The sequence below is a fragment of the Notamacropus eugenii genome, chromosome 2 (genome assembly GCF_028372415.1).
Source record: "Notamacropus eugenii isolate mMacEug1 chromosome 2, mMacEug1.pri_v2, whole genome shotgun sequence".
In the NCBI taxonomy this organism is placed as follows: Eukaryota; Metazoa; Chordata; class Mammalia; order Diprotodontia; family Macropodidae; genus Notamacropus; species Notamacropus eugenii.
The window spans coordinates 98,363,061-98,382,637 of NC_092873.1; the positions used below are offsets into that span (position 1 = coordinate 98,363,061).

Below are 19,577 nucleotides of genomic sequence, written 5' to 3' on the forward strand. Positions count from 1 at the left end.
TGGAAGAACCAAAGTTTCAGAATATTGAAGGAATTAATGAAAAGAAATGCAAGGGAAGGTGTCCTAGTGTACCAGATCTCAACTGTATTACGAAGCAGCATAGGTTAGGTATACAAGACACAATAGTCAATGACTACAGTAATCTACTATTTGATAAACCTAAGTCTCCAGCTTCTGGGATAAGAACTCACTATTTAACAAAAACTGCTGGGAAAACTGGAAAACAGTATGGCAGAAACTAGGCACAGACTAGCATCTTATACTGTATACCAAGATAAAGTCAAAATGAGTACACGATTTAGATATAAAGTCTGAAACTATGAGTAAATTAGGAGAGCAAAGAATAGTTTAGCTGAAATATTTATGGAGAGGGGAAGAATTTTTGACCAAAAATGCGATAGAGAGCTTTATGAAATGCAAAATGGATGATTTTGATTACATTAAATTGAAAAGTTTTTGAACAAACAAAACCAATGCAACCAAGATTAGAAGGGAAGTAGAAAGCTGGGAAATAATTTTTTACAGTCAGCGTTTCTGATAAAGGCCTCATTTCTAAAATATATTGAAAATTGAGTCAAATTTATAAGAATACAAGTTGTTCCCTAATTGATAAATGGCCTAAGGATATGAACAGGGAGTTTTCAGATGAAGAAATTAAAGCTATCTGCAGTCATATAAAAATGCTGTAAATCACTATTGATTAGAAAAATGCAAATTAAAACAACCCAGAGGTACCACATCACACATATCAGATTGGTTAACATGACAAAACAGGAAAATGATAAATGTTGAAGAAGATGTGGAAAAATTGGAAAACTATTGCATTGCTAGTGAAGTTGTGAACTGATCCAACCATTTTGGAGAGCAATTTGGAACTATGCCCAAAGGGCTATAAAAATGTACATACCCTTTGACCCAGCAATACCACTTCTAGGTCTGTATTCTAAAGAGATTGTAAAAATGGGGAAAGGATGCACATGTACAAAAAATACTTATAGCAGCTCTTTTTGTGGTATTCAAGAATTGGGAATTGAGGAGAATCCCATCAATTGGGGAATGGTTCAACAGATTGTGGTTTATGAATATAATGGAATACTATTGTGCTATAAGAAGTGATGAGAAGGCAGAGTTCAGAAAAACCTGGAAAGACTTATATGAACTGATGCTAAGTGAAATGAGCAAAACCAGGAGAACACTGTACATAGCAACAACCACATTGTGCAAAGACCAGCTTTCACAGACTTGACTCTTCTCAGCAATGCAAGGATCTAAGACAATTCCAAAAGACTCATGATGAAACATGCCAAGGTCCTTGATATTGTTAATCATGAGGGCTTATGGAAAATTATTTCAAAATCTGACTGCCCAGAGTTCATCATCATTGTATGTCAATTTCATGATGTCATGCTTGTCCAGGTTCTGGATAATGGACAAAGCTCTCGGGCTATCCCAGTCCCCAGTGGAGTGAAACAGGGCCATGAGACAGGAGGTAACAAAAGAGTCATCACATATTTCTGAATATGAATAAATGCATGAGTGAAGTATTTATTCAGCAATTTATGTGCAAAATACTGGAGAAACAACTAGAAAAGAGAGGCCAAGGTAATGACCAAGGTGGCCATAACTTGCCTCGCCCATGCTGCCTCTTGCCTCTTTTTCAGTGTCCTCTGCTGCTTCAGTAAGGCTGGCTTGCCTTTCCTAGGATGGCAGGTAATTGGCTGCTGGGGATGCCCTCTTCTACAGGAGTTACTTCTCTGGAGGATGGTTGTAAGGGCCTGGCTGGAAGAAAGACCAGTGCAGAGTGTGGCCACTCCCATGTGAATATACAGAAGTTATCTAACATACTGGCACTGAATCTGGGTGGTATAATTACATGCCAAGCAATGAGTCCTAAAGTACATTGTTCCTTGAAATCATCCCATTCTTTCCTTTATTGTGTGTTTGGTGTGCCATGCTTAAGATCAGGAGCTGTGATCACTAGTTTAAAACAAGTTAGGCTTTCCCTTGCCTCTTTAAAATTAGGTTCTTTCTTCAGAGTCCCATTGGTCAATATGTGTCATCTTGTGTTAACATAATCACTAGCAGGTTGTGGTTTGTGATGAGGCTTGGCTCACAGTCTCTTGTCTGAATTAAAGCAACAGGAGGGCCCACTTTTATAGTTCCAAAGATTTATGACTCTGACTTCATAACTCTACATGGTAACAGGTGGGAAAAGAATGAAGGGAATTGACTGTGACGTGGGGAGAGCACCATCCTTTCGGATTTTGTGAATTTCTTCCTTCTTCTTTTACATATTTCAAATCCTGATAAAAGCTTCATTTGGTATCCCCTAAGCTTCTTCTTATTAAGCCAAATATAGAGGGACCAGATTTAAAGGGCAGGAAATCTCTTTAAGTAACGTTCTCTAATTAATGTCTTGATTATGTTCAACTTATAATAATAACATCACTGACAACCAAACTGGCAAGACAAAGCAGTGAGAATGGACAGGTGGAAAAGTGAGATCCATACATTCTGAAAATCAAAACAACAAAAGTTTCCTACAACCAACATTAAGAAATAAACTCATAGTTTCTTAAGCCTTTATAATATAAGATAAACAAGTTCACAATATATAAATATGCTTCTTCAAAAATTCTAGTTGAGAACCAATTAGAACAGTCTAACATAATAGTCATTTCCAACTTTTGGTAAAATATTACCCAATATGATTTTCAGATTGGTGCTGATAATATTCCACCTTCAGCTTTGGTGATAGTGGTGTAGATTTCAATGGAAAGCACAGAAAACAACCTTCCTACCCTCACCCTGTCCTTGTCCTACAGAACTAGATTCCAGAGTAAAATTCTGGGATACTGTTAGTACAGCATTTGAGCAAATAAACTCTCAGCATTACACCAATACAGAAGTAATATGGTCATGTGGAAAGAGGGCAGCACTCAAAGCCCAGGCTCTTAGATTCATATCCTGGTTTTGTTATCTACTGGATAGAAACCTTAGGAAAGACACAATCTCTCTGAGCTTAATATTCTGATCTGAAAAACAAGGATGCTAAGATTATTTGTAACTATTTCTATTTCCCCCACTACTGCTTCAAAACACTATAATATTCCTACCTCTGCAATCATTCTGTTGGTATCTCCTAAAAAGAGCAGATTCAAAGCTTCTTCTTCGGTGGTAGCCTGCTGAAGAGATAGATTTTTCAGGTGAATGTTCTGATCAGGGTCCTCCAGTATTGTCACTTTCCTAGGGAACAAATAAGAAGTCAGTGAGACACATACTGCAGTTCACTAAAAGAACCTGATGCCAAACTGCAGCTGTCAAGCACTCTGCAACGTTAAGGTGGCATGTACTCAGTCAAGGTTTAATAATACAAAGATGGTGATTTTACCAAACTGCACACCCTTAGCTACATAATCAAATAGATTAGTGAAAGAAAACCCTATCATCAAGCAAAAGATTTGCTATATTTACAATTTATTGTATTTATCATTGTTGCCTTAAAATGCATATACTGGTAGAGTTATACAATTAACCAACCACTGATGGGCAATATTATCAAAATTCAAGTTCCAAGTCAAAGATTTGATAGTTTTTAAGAAGAGGCTCATAGCTTCCAAGGCATTATGTCCAGGACAAAATATAGAGTCCTCCCTCTAGCATTTAAAACTCTTTCTAACCAATCCTCTTTCTACTTTTCCAATCTTCTTACACTTTATTCCTGCCCTCACACTCTACAGTCCTGCAACCCTAGTCATTTACTTTTCCTCCAAACCAACACCCCTCTCCCATGTCTGCACCTTTGCACTGACTGTCCCTTGAATGATCTCTCTTCTTATAGATGCCTTTTAGTTTCCCTGGCTTCTGGTCTTAGCACAAATCTCACCTTCAATAGGAGATATTTTCCAGCTCCCCCTAGTGGGAGGGGTCTTTTTCTTGGAGAATTTCCATCTACTCTGAATAAATCTTGTATGTATGCAGTTATTTACATCTTGTTTCCATTAGAATGGAAGAACCATGAGGATACAGACTATGTTTTTGCCTCTGTTTGTATTCTCAGCATTAAAAACCATAGATTCCATCCCCTTTCATTTTCTCCAGCTCATCATGACCATCCCCATTCTTTCTCTATCATTTAGTGTCTTCCTATCTACTGGCTCCTTTCATGATGCCTTAAATTATGCCCATGTTTCCTCAACATTTCTTTAAGAAGCCTTCTCTTGATCCACTTATTGCTGTTAGCTACTATCCTATATCTCCTCCCATGCTTCCTGGCTAAGATCCTCAAGGATGTCATCCACACTGGGTCCTCCTACTTGCCCTCCTATCACTCACTCTCTTCTAAACCCTCTGCAATCTGCTTCAGATGGCATCATTCAACTGAAAATGCTCTTTTCAAAGTTAACCGATAGAGGAATCCTTGATGTCAAATCTAATGTGTTTTCTTGATTCTCAACCCTCTTGACCTCTCTGTAGCAATGACACAGTTGATCACTTTTTCTTTCTGAATGCTTTCTTCTCTCTAGATTTTCATGATACTGCTCTCTTCTCTTTCTCTTTCTACATATTTGATCATTTTCCCCTCAGTTTCCTTTGTTGAATCTTCATCCATGTCATGCTCACTAACAGTATGTCTCTCCCAAGGCAATCTCCTAATATCACTTCTCTCATCCTTCAATATTATGTATTTTATTTGGTAATCTTATAAATTCTCATGAATTCAAACATAATCTCTATGAGGATGACCTCAGAGCTATAAGGCAACCAGGTGAATGGAGCACTGGGCCTGGAGTTAGAAAGACCTGAGTTCAAATACTAGCTACTACTACTACTACTACTACTACTACTACTACTACTACTACTACTACCACTATCACTACTACTACTACCACTATCACTACTACTACTACCACTACCACCACTACTACTACCACTACTACTACTACTACTTACTAGAACTTGTATAAGTCACTTCATCTTAGTTTGCCTCAGTTTCCTCAACTCTAAAATAGAGGACATAATAGTACCTACTCCAGAGCATTGTTGTAAGGATCAAATTAGATACTTGTAAGCCACTTAGCATCATGACTGTCATATACTAGATGTTTAATCAATTATTTTTCTTCTTTATCTACCCCTACTCACTTTCCTGACTTCCACTCTCATATTCCCAATTGCTTATTTGACATCGCAAACCAAATATCTCATAGGTATCTCAAACTCAACATATCCATAACATAACATTATCTTTCCACCAAAATCCTCCCATCTTGCCATCTTCTTATTTTCCTTTTACTGTCAAGGGCACCTCTATCCTCTCGGTCATCCAGTTTAACGATCTAGGTATCGTCCTTGATCTTCACTCCCTCACCCCCTCCATATTCAATATTTTGCCAAGTCCCGCTGATTTTACTTGCATAATATCTCTCATATATGCTCCAGGCACACGTCACTGCAAACTTGACCTATTGCAATAGCCTTATGGTTGGTCTCCCTGCCTCAAGTCTCAAATTGATTTTAAAATGCTACTCTCACCATCATACTCCCCTGAACTCATTCAGTAAACTCCAGTCACTTCCTATCACTACCAAGATGAAATATAAAATCCTTTAGCATTTGAGATAATTCATAACTTGACTCCCTTCTACCTTTCTAGTCTTCCTATATCTTATTCACTCCCGTGTACTCTTTGATCCAGTAATCCAGATAACTGTGCTATTCCTGGAGCAAGACATTCCATCTCCTGAATCTATACATTTGCAGTGGGTGCCTCCATGCTTGGAATTCTCTCCCCCCTCATCTCTGTCTCTTGCCCTTTCAGGCTTCCTTAAAATTCAAACTAAATTCACAACTTCTTTAAGAAGCCTTTTCCAATATCCCTTAATGGCAGTGCCTTCTCATTTGTTGATTATCTTTCGTTTTTCCTGTAGGTAGCTTGATTGTACACAGTTGTTTGCATGTTGTCTACCCTATTAGATTGTAAACTCCATGAGAAAATGAATTGTTTTGTTGTGCTATTTTCCCCTTTCCATCCATAGTGTTTAGCACATAAGTGCTTGATGAAAGCTCATTTACTAACTTTTTCACTGAAAAAAAAAACCTAAAATATTTATTTTGTATTGTAGTTATTTGCCCACACAAACTTTCCCATATATCAGATTGTTAGCTACTTGAGGGAAAGATGTCTTATTTAACTCATTGCCTGTTACAGCACCCTGCAGGACCTGTAGGCACTTAGCAATTAATTGTTGAATATTGCAAACCAACCATCTTTCATAAATAATATTACCTACTTGCCATTCTTTTATCTGTCATACTTTGTCTGGGTCTATATAGCATGAATTTACATGACATTTCAAATTATATATCCTAACACCAACTGAAGACAATGAAGATGAAGGTATTCAGCTTAGTTCTAAGCTTCATCTCCAAGTCTCATTTCCTCTACAATGACAATTCCTTCATATTACCAAACTCTCAAATAAGAATACACACACATGTATGCATGGATATGTGTATATTTATATATACACATACAAATATACACACATACACATTCATACATATACATGCAGACATACATATATGATCTTAGGCACAATATTCAGGAAAATTGCAAGTCATTTAGAAGAAAAGTAACATGAGTGTAAGTTTGAATTTTGAGAGTACAATTAAGGATAAAGTAGAAGACAGCCATGTTAGAATCAGAGTCCCACGAGGAAATTTTAACTGAAGAGAAAGACAGCCAGGCCCCAGACTAAATCTATGACTACAGAGGAGAAGACGGAAAGAGCAGATTTAGATTTAGGTGTCATGAAGGAAAAGCACCAGCATACGGCAACATATTTGTTAGGTGGAACAATCAATGATAAGTTAGAGAGATGACAGATAGATAGATGGATGGAGATATATATATATATATATATATATATATATTTAGATAATCTATCAAGATATAAATGATATCTAGGTATCTATATGTAGTAACTATCTAGATACCTATATTTCTATATGTGCATACATGCTATATGTATAAATACATGTGTACATATATATGTGTGCTTATGTTTCTCTTCAGTTAAAATATCTTCATGGGACTCTCTGATTCCAACATAGCTCTCTTCTATCTTCTCCTTAATTCTACTTCCAAAGTTCAAACTTACATTCATGCCATTTTTCTTCTAAAAGACTTTATGCCACTTCCTGCATGTTGTGTCTAAGATTGTCACTCTCTGCTTCAAATATTTAAAGGTTCCAATGAGGACGGTACCATAAAAGTCCCCACCTCCTTCTGTAAAAACTGTTTGGTTTTTCTTAAGAACTATCTAGAAAAGGTAATCTTTTCTACCAATTCACTAGTATCTTCAAAAAGACTACCTGCTTAAAACACTTAGAATGATATAGAATCAATGAAAGGCTACCATCAGACATTGCTGACAAATCAGCATGTGTCAATCGTCTATTTATGAGAGAAGTACAGAATTAAGTAATAACTTCAAAAAATTTAACCATATTCTTGGAAAGAATGTTACCTGGATTTTCATGTATAATTTGTGGGCAGTTTTCAAAATTAATCATGGTAAGAAAACATAGATATAACCAGCACATCTGTAGCCAATATGTCACTAATAGCACAGTACTTTGCCAAGCTCTTTTCTTTTTTCCATCTCCTTCAAACAATACCATTTAAGAATGGAAAAAATGATTTCTTTAAATGAAAAAAAAATGGAATTTATTTACATATTTTCAATAAGGCTCCTAATTAGGATAACTAAAAGTTGAATCTGAAAAAGTTCTCAAAATAATAGTGTTCTGAATGATGACATAGCTGAAAAATTTACTGTCATGGGGACTTTGTTTTCTTCTTCAAGATCTCCCTCCACCTTCACAGGAGGCACATTCTTTTTAAGTATTTGGGAGTTAAAGGTTTGGCTCTATTACTGACCCTTGGGATTCTCAGGGGTTAGAATTCTTTCTAAATCCCAACACGATGAAAAAGTTAGTGAGTTAAGGTAAAAGAAGTGAAGCAATTTTGGAAAGAAAATCAAGGTTAAAAATATGTGCTGAGATTGTACATTTATACATTTTTTAAGGAAAGGGAAGAGCAACTTCTGTCTTTCTCACTCTTTTAAAATTCAACACAGCTACCAATTCCCAATTTCAGATTAAAAGTAAATCTAAACAACTTTCAGATATTTATGACTAATGTATTAAAGAAAGTGATGGTAGTAACATATAATAAATGTTTCCATCATCTTTCTTCCCTTAAATTCAATTAATTAATTAATTAATCAATTAATGAACCAATCAAAAAGTATTTTGTAAGTACCTCCTCACTATATGCCATGCACTGGGTATATAAAGACAAAAAAATGAAACATTCTCAGAATGGAGAAAGAATGAATGTAGAACATGGAAAACATATTGGTCATTATGGGAGTCTTCTATTCTGGGATAGCTATAAATGGGTTACTGATTGGGACTTTATTTACAGGAATAGTCTGAAGCTGATGATATGAGAAAAATGTTCAATAAAAATTATCTAGTTGAAGGTGGTGAGATAAGAAGGACTAGGTAAGCTACTAAATTCTTCTAAATCATACAGGATATTTTTTCCCCTCCAGAACAATTTTTTTTTCCAGAGTGACTATTCTTCAATTATGTACTGACATTGCACAGGCAGGTCCCATGAAAGATTATTTCTAATAATTTCACTTTGCAGTAACATTACTGTAATGTCAAGGATCCTGTGCTATATAATCTAATTAGCTTATTATCTCTTTATCCTAATTCCTATGGAAGTCACCATACATGTCATATTATTTCACTTAGCATCATGTTTTCTTGGAGACAATTAAAGACAATATATCTGTATTCTATTCACTTTCACTTGACTTTTCTACTTAAATCATAATAGAGACTGAATTTATTGGTAGCAAGTGACCAAAGACCAAGTTCAATTTAAATCTGGCTATGATTTCAATACATGACACTTGGGGTACAGGGGTCCATCTTCACTGTTATATGTTTCTTCCTATTTTCTCTGACCATCTTCATTCTTTTATGTTTCTTCTTATTTTTTCTGACCTCTCCTCTCTGCTTTATGGACTTTTATAGACTGTTAGTGATGAATGGGACCTTATGAATTATCTCATTTAACACTCTCGTTTGTGTGTGTATGTATGTGTGTGCACACACACAAATATACATATACATACACACACATATACATGTGTGTGTATAGATAGATAAATAGATACATACATATATAAACTGAGTCTCACAAGGTGACATGACTTTGTCTAGGAAGCAGCACAGTAGTATTCCCAAATCAGGTCTCCTGAGTCCAGATCCAGTATTTTTTCCATTATATGAGGTAAACAAAGTGACTGGTGGTAGAGTTCTTTAGCTACATTGCTGTTAGAATTATTTTTCATAGTTGAAAGAAATAAGGAAAATAAGTCCAAGTTTGTACATCAGGGTGTCCACTGCATTACAATCTCCTTCCCCAACCCACAATCAATAGCTATTTCCTGTATTCTCAGCATTCCATATGTTCTGCCTGCTAGGGAAGAAACAGTGCACTTAAATAGAGCGTTTATTAGAATTCCTTGAACAAATATCTCATTCGCGAGATGGAAACCCCCCAAACTATTTATTTGGGCCTTTTTGAAAAGGCATGCAGTAGCTTTCCCTACAGAATGTTTCTAAAATGTTTAAATTTCAAGTGAAGAGACAGAGACACTGATAGTCTTAACTTGGATACCCAAGTGGAAAAGTTCTGCTAAGTATTCTTGGTCGGCATAATGACAGAGAAGAGGCGAGCTTTGTGTTTTCTCTGTAAACAGAGACTTTTTTCCATTTGGCTAAGTAGCTGGAATTCCTAGGCTCCTTTTTAACTGACTGGAAGATGTATGAATGGGCAACAGCCAAGTTGCTCTCTGTTAACTAAAGGTCCTCTGTGTATAAGCAGAACTATCCATGATAGAAGAATCCCTTAGAAGCTGAATCTTCCTTGCTTTGAGGAAACTTGCCACTGGTCAGCAGAATGACTATCGTATTTCATATTACCCTTGCCGTTCACATTACAGATCACAACTATTTGCTGGCTTGATGTGGGGTCATGGTGATTAATTCCTATAAGAAACAGGAAGAAGAAAGCCAACCTAGTAGAGAACTGTTCTTTTTCAACTTCCTAACCTAAATATTGTAAAAGAAAAAAAAAACTTGTTATTTTTACTATTTACTTTCAATAAAGACAAAAGTTACCAAAACATAAACAAATTTTTAAAAATCACTCAGGTTAGGCCAGTGTTTCTCAAATTCTGTTGCATGAAACTTTGATGTTGAATTGGTAAGTAGCTGTATGTTTTATATTTCTTAAATAAATCTTCTAATTATTACTATCAATTCTTCTTTTTTTTACTATTATATTAGATATCAGTAACCTTAGTTCTGCTGGGTGTAGATATCTGAAGGAACTTAGTAAGACTGTGAAGCTACTCTACCATTTCCAAGTTAATAACACTATACATTACACAACTTACTGGTAACTAAAGACAAAGTGATACTGGAATATTTTATAAAATTCAGTTGTTTAACTTAATTTATGCAGCAATGCTCGAGGACATAAGAAGAGACCCAAGAAAGGTGTTAAAATAATCTTTCCTGAGTTTAGAAAGCTCTTTCAATCCAATGAGCTACAAAAAAAAAAAAAATATATTATCAATCAAAAGACCTCAAAATGGACAACTGGGAGCCATTATATGCTAATCATGGATACACTCTGGACACGGACACTCAAGAATTTTGGATGGATTTGTAAAGTTAGGGCCACATTGTGAACCAACAATACAAAACTCTTGTAACTACCAGATAAATGCTTTTCTTACTGATTTTTTTGTAATGGTCACTTAGTGATATCTTTGGGAATTCATACATCATGTAAATTTATCTTCACTTAGGATCACTGAGATTTAGAACTGGAAGGAACTTCAGAAATCATCTGCCCAAGCTCGTTATTTTACAGAAGAAAATGAGATCCTTAAAGAATTTCAGTGACTTCCCTACAGTCGAATAGTTGGTAAGTAGCAGATCTTAACTGAGGTCATTTGACTTCAACTCCAGCACTCTTTCCTGTTTGTCAGTTTTCCTTTTCAAAACTATACTTAAGATATATTTTCAAGTTACCACAATTATTTTCAATGAGATCAACTTCCTGTAGTGTACAAACAAATCTCTCTATTCCATTCTCTTCTCATGAAATCTTTTAATTGTGAGAGAAGGCATATGACTCTCAAGTCATCATATCAAATCACATGGACTAGATTAGAATCTTTTGAAATTGTCAAAGTCTGTGAGTCTATAATATTTTCTCCATTTAATTATATAACATCTCTATGTAAGCTTGCCAGCCCCTATAATTCAAATAGGAATTACTGAATTTCATCACCTTTTTTCTTGAATTATTATTTTTCTTAATTTTTTAATATAATAAATGACACTACCATGCTCCTAGTACCTCCAATGTTACCAAAAATCTATTCTGGACCATATTATATAGCTCTTCAATCAATTTCCTTTTTTATTCACTGTTGCATTATATTAATTTTATCACCTTAGCTATATCTTGGAGATATATCCTATATTGTTTCTACACATCCCACAGTGCCTAAGAAAGAAATACAAAAAAACCTTTTTTAAGAATCTACTGTGTGCCTAGAAATGGATTAGATGCTGGGATAGATTAAGATGTTTATGTCATGATCCCTACCTTCAAAGAACTTACAGTTTAGTAGAGTACACCATATATGCTTAATGAATACTTCTGGGTCAGTAGGTTGTGGACCACTGTGGAGAGGGGTCAAAGTGCTACAAATTTGATCAGTTTTGTTATTGTTATTGTTTTTTTTAGTATCTCAGAAAGGGGAGAATTTATTCCAGGGCTGACAAGGGAGAATGAAGGAAATCTTTACATAAGATACCCCAGAAACTCTTCAATCTCTTACAAAAACTGGTAAGAAACAAAAGTATAAACTAAACATCATTTCAGAGAGGACTGTAGGCAAAGATGGGCCCGTAGATACATGTTGGCTCAACTCGTTGATCTAGGAAAGGGTCAAGTCTCATCCTTTCCCCATTCCTACTCATGCTTTCCCTCCCTTCCACCGAGAGACCCAAAGCTCAGGAGGTGCCCGGCGGAACCACTTGGACCAGGAGCCATCATATACAGCTATGTCAGGCTTGCCACAGAGGTAGGCGGCAAGGGCGATGGGGCCAGCGGTGATCCCCTTGTAGCAGGTGGCAGTGAGCGGCTTGGAGAGGTCCACTTTCTTCTCCTTGAACATAGCCCGAATCTCCTCAAGACTCTCTTCTAAGCCTTCTGTCGTCAGGAAGTCAGTGAAAGGCATGTTCAAGGAGCCAGGCATGTGCCCGGGTTCCAGGTCTTTACTATCAGGCTCAGGCGCTGCCCCAGGTACCTCCCCGGGACCGGGAGTCCACCATCCAGATGCGCTTGGACCATCTTGAGCAGGGACTTGTCCAGTGTGGCTTTGAAGACTGCAGGCTCGGGGTTCGTGGGTTCCGAGGTCACTGGGTGCTCCTCCTGCAGCCAGTTTCAGAAGCCCCTGTGAAGCATCCACACTGTACTGTGGCCAAAGACCCGAAACATCCACCAGGCGCTCGGGCCGTAGAAACTGCCCAAATCGCCGCCATCGTACACCACCACGAGCGTGTTGTTGCTGATGCCCAGGCGGCCCACGCAGCTGGCGAAGACGGCCTCACTGGGTAGCATCACTTCACAGGGAGACGCCTGGTCCCGGCATTCCTTGATGTTGAAGAAGGAGGTGACGGGGATGTGGCACTCTCGGTATTCCTGGGGCGCATTACGCTGCTGAGGTGGTTACCAAGACAAGTCGAGTACCCACAAGCCTGGACCCAACTTCTGGGCACGGACTGACTCGGCCCTGTATTGCACCTGTTGCACCATGACTGAAGACTAGAGCCTTCGGCCTGGAGGAGGGAGAAGCAGGAAACAGGGAGAACAAAACTCGACTGGGAGCCAGGAGATAGGGAGAGGAAACTTGATCGGTTTCAAAATAAAGTATTGTTTCAAAATGGATCATATAGCTTAAGATCTTCATAGGTGACATAGCTGGAGGATGACATTACATTTTATTGAACTAGCATCTACATAGAGATGCACTGATATGAAAAAATGAAAAGAAAATCAAATAGAGAAATTCAGCAGGCTTTCTGGGCCACAAAGATTGTGCTGTCAAAGAAATATGAAATCATATGTTACACTACAAATGTATCATCAAACAATTCTAATAACACAACCTATGTGGAAACAGATAAGAATGTGATATATTTTCAATATCTGCCACCTCAAATGTCATGTCTACTTTCTTCTGTATCACCTAAAAACTACCCTTAAAAGATTACCAACAATGAGGTCCTGGAGTACAGTCGATTTCCCAGCAAGGAAGAGATGTTTCAGCACAACTCCACTGCACTACTAGACAATACAAAGAATGAATAGTAAGAGGATTGCAAAGTTTTGGATTGCAAAGTGTCTACTCTTTAGACAGAGGAGTCTCTTAAGTCTGACCCAGTCAAAAGTAAGTATCTATGACAAACTCTTGAGGATAAAAATAACTTTCTAAACACAGTCTATGAAAATGTTATATAAAGAAATGGAAGAATGTGGGAATGTGCCAGTGAAAGAGTAGCATATTTGAATGGTGATGATAACTACATGTGACTGATACCAGGCACTGATTCCTTTTCTTGCTTTCTGTATACCTCTTCCTACTCTAGCTCCTCTGACCACTGAGTTTCCAGATGATTCTTCCAGCTTTTCATTAACTTCTAAGTGTTTCCACCAGTTTTCTCAAGGTTCTTTCTCCTCTTGTCTTTCAGAGTCAACAGTTCTCTTGCTCTAGTGGAATTTCTGGCTCCTGGCTCCATCAGGGTATCAGTCCAGGCATATGCCAGCTTCTTGGCATTGCCCACTGGCTTATTAGGGTAACCTCAGAATTATTTGAAGACAATATTCCACCTCCCATCTTTGTGCCTTTGCACTGACTCATCCCCATGCCTAGAATGCTCTGTCTCTTGGTTTCCCTGTTTTTCTTCAAGACTCACTCAAATACTGCTTTCTGCAGGAAGCTTTTCTAGCACCTTCAACTCACTCACCAGCTAGAAGTGCTTTCCCCTTTCAGCCTGCCTTATACTCTTTATATATCTTGGATGTACCTACTTATTTACAAGTTGTCTCCACGATGGGAATGATGCTCCTTGGATGAGGGACTGTTTTGGTGGGGTTTTTTCCTTTCTTTGTAGCCCTGGCACTTAGTACAGTGCCTACTACATAGAAGGTACTTAATAAATGTTTTTTGACTCAATGACGATGTCGTGGGCAGTGAGGACAATCAGATACCATGGGAACAGGAGGGAGAGGTGACTTGGGCTAACCCAGATTTTCTCCCTTAGTTGCTACTTAGATTACTGCTGGCTCTCTTGAACGTTTATTTACAAAGCATATGTCAACATAAGTTTTGCCCTATAAATTTGTTCTTCAGTTGTTTTATCTCTGTGAAACACTTTTCTAAACAGATGGAAAATTATTTGGAAATTAAAATTCATATGGCTACATAAAATCTACTCAGGACTTTGTATGTGGTAGACCAGGCTATAGGCATGGGACCCATGATTTCACTGGTATATAAAATTCTCAGAAAACAAAACTGTTCCCACTAATGACAATCAGTACCTTTACTACAATTAATGGTCATTGATTGCTAAAAGTGTCAGAGGTAGGACTTGAATCAGAACCTCCTTGGTTCTAAGGTCGGCTTTTTACCTGCTACACAATGTTGCTTCTCCTGTATATAGCAGGTATGTGAAAAATGTTAATAATTGTATCAAACAGTTCTGATGGATTTTTTGAACTTATTTTTTCTGAGAATTTCTAAGAATCTTTGTATTCTCATAGTCATGAATAAAACGACAAAAATAACTTTACAACTACTCATTAACTCCATTTTACTTTAATAAGTAATATGCAATCTCTACATAGATATTTTAGGGTTATGTGCCTGGTTGTTTTAAATAACTGCCAGTTTTTAAAGGACGTTTCGTTTGAATACCAAAAGAATAGATATAAAGATGGAGTTGAAGCTACTTTATCCCATTTCAGCTCTGATATCTTAAAATGTATCTCAATACATTTTAAGCATTCCAGGTAAAAATATATCTTAATCAAACAAAAGACCTTTGAATTTGGAATTATGTGAATAAAGTGACTCAAAAGTTCATCACCTTTGACCCAGAGGTTCCATTAATGTGCTTATACTCCAAGAAGGCTATTGATAACAAGCCTCCACTAAAATATTTATTGCAATAACTCTTGTGATAGAAAAGAAATGGAAATAAAATAGAAGCCCATTGATTGGGGAATAGCTAAACAAACTATGGTACACGAATGCAAAGGAAAATTAATATTCTGTGAAGAATGATGAATGTGATAAATACAGAGAGGAATGGAAAGATATAAAATATAGCTTAAGACCTTCACAGGAGATAGAGTTGGAAGATGATATTACATTCTGTTGAATGTAATAGTGGTGAAACTACTACACAGAGACACATTGATACAAAAAAGTAAAAAGAAAATCAAATATAGAAATTCAGCACATTTTCTGCGCAACAAAGATTATGTGGTGTCAAAACAATGAAATACATGAATACATTAGACTAAAAATTTATGAACTGATGATCAGACTAAAATGTATGAAATGATACAGAATGAACAAGGTACATTATGACTACAGCAATATACATGGAAAGAACACACACAAATCACAAGTGAACTTTGCAAAAGTATAAAGAACAATCATGGCTCAAAAAAGGATATGATACCCCCATTCTACCCCTCCGCAGGGTGAGAGGTCTACAAGTACTGCATATTACACATATTTTCAGGTTTTTTCAATATATTAATCAGTTGTGTTGATTTTCCCCTTTCTATCTTTAAAATATTGTTTATTATATGGGATTGCTTTCTTGTGGGATAAGAAAAGGAAGGGTATTAAGAAAACTATGATGCTATAAAAAGCAAAAGTCATTAATAAAAACTCATTTTACCAAATGTGACTTTTAGAAGCAAAAATGTCTTTGAAAGTCATCTGAAGAAGTGAAATGATGACAGAGAGAAAGTTTGTTCCAATAGGCTGGTAAACTTGACCATGCTTCCAGGAATCATCTATTAATTATCAAACTAGTTGAAATCGGAGGGCTTTTCCAGAAATTTGGTGCATGCATCTTTCTAGCACACTTCTGAGAAGGAACCACCTGGAGAGGAAGAAAGGACCTCAGCTTTAGCTCTATCCTCAACCCTTTCCCCCTCTGACTAGTGTAGAGCTTTCCAACTTTTAAGGGAAGAGAGAATGTTGGACTTTCCATCTTTCCATCAGTATCCTATAAAGAATCATTGGATCAGCTGCTGACTGTGTCTGCACCATCTAAAGCCAAGAACAGACTAGGATCATGACCCTACAAAGAGTTCAGCAGAGGGGCTACATCATTCCTAAGAGGAATTTCTTTTTTTTTTTTTATTGCTCGTGAATATCTCTTTTATTGAATCACAGAATCAATTAATCACAGTGAATATTTTCCTACAAATTCATGAATGACCCCTTAATTAATTAGAAAAGCTTTGAATGTTGCATAAAATCAGATAACATAGTAGGGAAACTTCTTTTGAGTGGCTGAAAGAGGCAGCAAGTTAGGCATATGTATAAAAACAGCAGTAAATGCAGTCTTATCACTGAAATGGTGAATTTCAGCAGGAAGAATTCCAGTTCCAGAGTCAGTCCAGACCCCTCACAGGGAAATGCTTTACCATGTAAAAAGTAAAGAAGAAAGGTATTAATAAAAGATGACAGAAGGTGTATAAACCTTATGTATCAAATGCAATATCTACTACAATTAAGGTTTCATAATGTCACATCACCTAATAGAAAACTGATATGTTTTCCTTATCATTATCAGTCTCTGTTTTAGCCAATGCTCAGACATTGGTGCGTCAAATCAAAACTTTACACCTATTGTTTTAGAAATAAATATGCTCACATAATTCAAAATTTAGTCTTCTCTAATGCAATCCTTATTGAGAAATATCCATACATCTTTATGCCTAGAGAGTTCCAGTAATATGCTGGTAAATAATAAGTGACAGGCTCCTAAGAGGAATCTCCTAAGCATTCCATGAATGGGAGGAGGGGAAGTAATTCTGGCAACCAAGAGCTGTGTTAGCTTTTTACCACACTTTCTAAGTTTGAGCCCACTTTCCCCTGGGATCTACATGTACTCAAAGGAGTATGCCTCACAAACTTTGTGGAAGAAATTTTGTACAAATTGTTCGTAATGTATCAGCTTAGTAAGTGCCCCTTTCTAAAAGCTACTTAAAGTTGGTTGACTAAACTAATGCTCAACAACAAAGGAAGGGAAAATACCAGTAGGGGCTTAAGCCTATGGCACTGGAGGAAATCACCCTGGAGGTCTACCCTTACAACCTTAAGGGGGAGATGGAACCAGCCTAGCTCTGGAACTCACCTGTGAGAATGGGAATGGGATGACAATTCTTAGAGCTTGCATGGGCTACACACGTAACAATTGTTATGACTAGCTAGTTAATAAGCTCATGAAAGAAATCTATTCTAATGTATACCCTCTAAAATGTACTTATTCTTCAGTATCAAAGATTCAGTGACACTACCCTTCTTACCATTCCTTTTACAGAACTTACCATCTCCTACCCCTGTACCTTTTACAGTAGCTGTTCCTTTTTCCATTCCTGGAATGCTTTCTTTCCTCACCTGTGTCTTCTGGATTCCCTGGATTCTTTCAAGATTCAGATCAAGCCCTACCTTCTTCAGGAGCTCTCCTCACCCCCTCAGTCCCTATGAGATTGATTGCCTTCCATTGGCACTGTATAGCTTTTGTATGTACAGTTTCTGAATGTGGGCTTCCCCATTCAAATGTGAGCTCCTTGAGGAGAAGAACAATTTTGTTTTGCATTTTTTGCGTCTCCAGTGCTTAGCACAATGCCTGGCAAATAGCACACATGTAAAGAATCCCTGCTGACTGAATGAGACAGGAGAAACTTGTACGCTTGCTTTTATACAAAGCATCAGGAAAGGATGGATAGGCAGAAGTGCCCGGCATTTTACATGTCATGAGTCACTTTTATGTTACTTGAAGCAAGAAGTCTGAAGACCCCAAAATGCTTGGATTCCAAAGAAAGGAGTAGAGGATGGCTCACTGAAAATACTGTCGATGCTGATTGTTTTCTTTCTACAGCTACACGTAAGAGAGGCAGGAGAGAGCACGACAGATGTGAACGGGAGTTAATAACCCAGGGGCTGCACATCTGCATGACATTTCCAACAAATTTCCAATTTTCAGAGAAATGTAATACTGCCCCAAATTTCCTTCCTTCCTTCATTGTAGAATTGGTCAGGGGTGGGAGGGCAAAGTGTAATGACAGTAACATAGAAGTTAGAGTTTTAGTGAAACAGGCCCCAAGTCGTGCAAGATCTCTTGGGGCGCTACAAAGAGTTCATTAGCTTTTACCTGGAAACACAAAAGCTGAATTTAGACATTCGACAAGAGAATATGTAACTTTCACTTTTGGTAACACATTTTATTTAAAAGCAAAGTACAAAAAATCAATATAGTAATGCAGCAATATAGAGTTTAATCACATCCCTAAGGATGCTGTTAGGATGAACCTTGGAATGTGAAAAGGTTTGTGTACTACCTTAAAAAGAGAGTATGTACTAAGTATATGATACAGTAGGGTGACTATTTTCTGCAGGGCCAAGATTAGTTATACTCTTATTACCTCAGGAGACATACTTAGATTGAAATTGCATCCTCTTTATATAGCATGTGACATAGAGTTGTTAAAAATAAAGTTCTATTTTCAACTTAAATTGCTGAATACAGAATGGATTCATTATAAACATTACATGTTTGTGTATGTATTACATATATAAATAGTTATAGTTATATGGAGCTTTAAGATATTCATAAAGAGCTTAGACATAGGTATGTGTATATATACATAAATGTGTATGTGCGTATATGTATATATATACATATAGCTGGTATAATATATTATGTGTGTTTGCAAATGTATGACCTTATAGCTCTATATGTGTGTATCTACACAGAGAGAAAGGGAAGGAAGGAAGGAAAGAAAGAAGGAAGGAAGGAGGGAAGGAAGAGTTAAAGGGAGGGAGGAAGGGAGGAAGGAAGGAAAGAAGGGAGGAAGGGAGGAAGGAAGGAAGGAAGAAAGGAAGGAAGGAAGGAAGGAAGGAAGGAAGGAAGGAAGGAAGGAAGGAAGGAAGGAAGGAAGGAAGGAAGGAAGGAAGGAAAGAAGGAAGGAGGAAGGAAGAGTTGAAGGGAGGAAAGAATGGAGGAAGGAAGGGAGGAAGGAAGGGAGGGAGGAAAAAAAGAAGGTAGGGAGGGAAGGAAGAAGGGAGGAGGGAGGGAGAGGGAAAGTATAC

The 19,577-nt window shown here is 37.2% G+C and overlaps 1 protein-coding gene and 1 pseudogene across 3 annotated transcripts in view; both read right to left on the reverse strand.

Moving 5' to 3' along the window:
* KIF6 (kinesin family member 6) overlaps positions 1 to 19,577 on the reverse strand; it is a 504,404-nt gene that overhangs the window by 352,254 nt on the left and 132,573 nt on the right. For all 3 annotated transcript variants that reach the window (XM_072642001.1, XM_072642002.1, XM_072642000.1), the window contains one exon: positions 3,117 to 3,246. In XM_072642001.1, coding sequence (XP_072498102.1) covers positions 3,117 to 3,246 — 130 coding nt within the window. The remainder of the gene's footprint in view (positions 1 to 3,116; positions 3,247 to 19,577) is intronic.
* Positions 8,273 to 18,678, reverse strand: LOC140526077 (thiosulfate sulfurtransferase pseudogene; annotated as a pseudogene).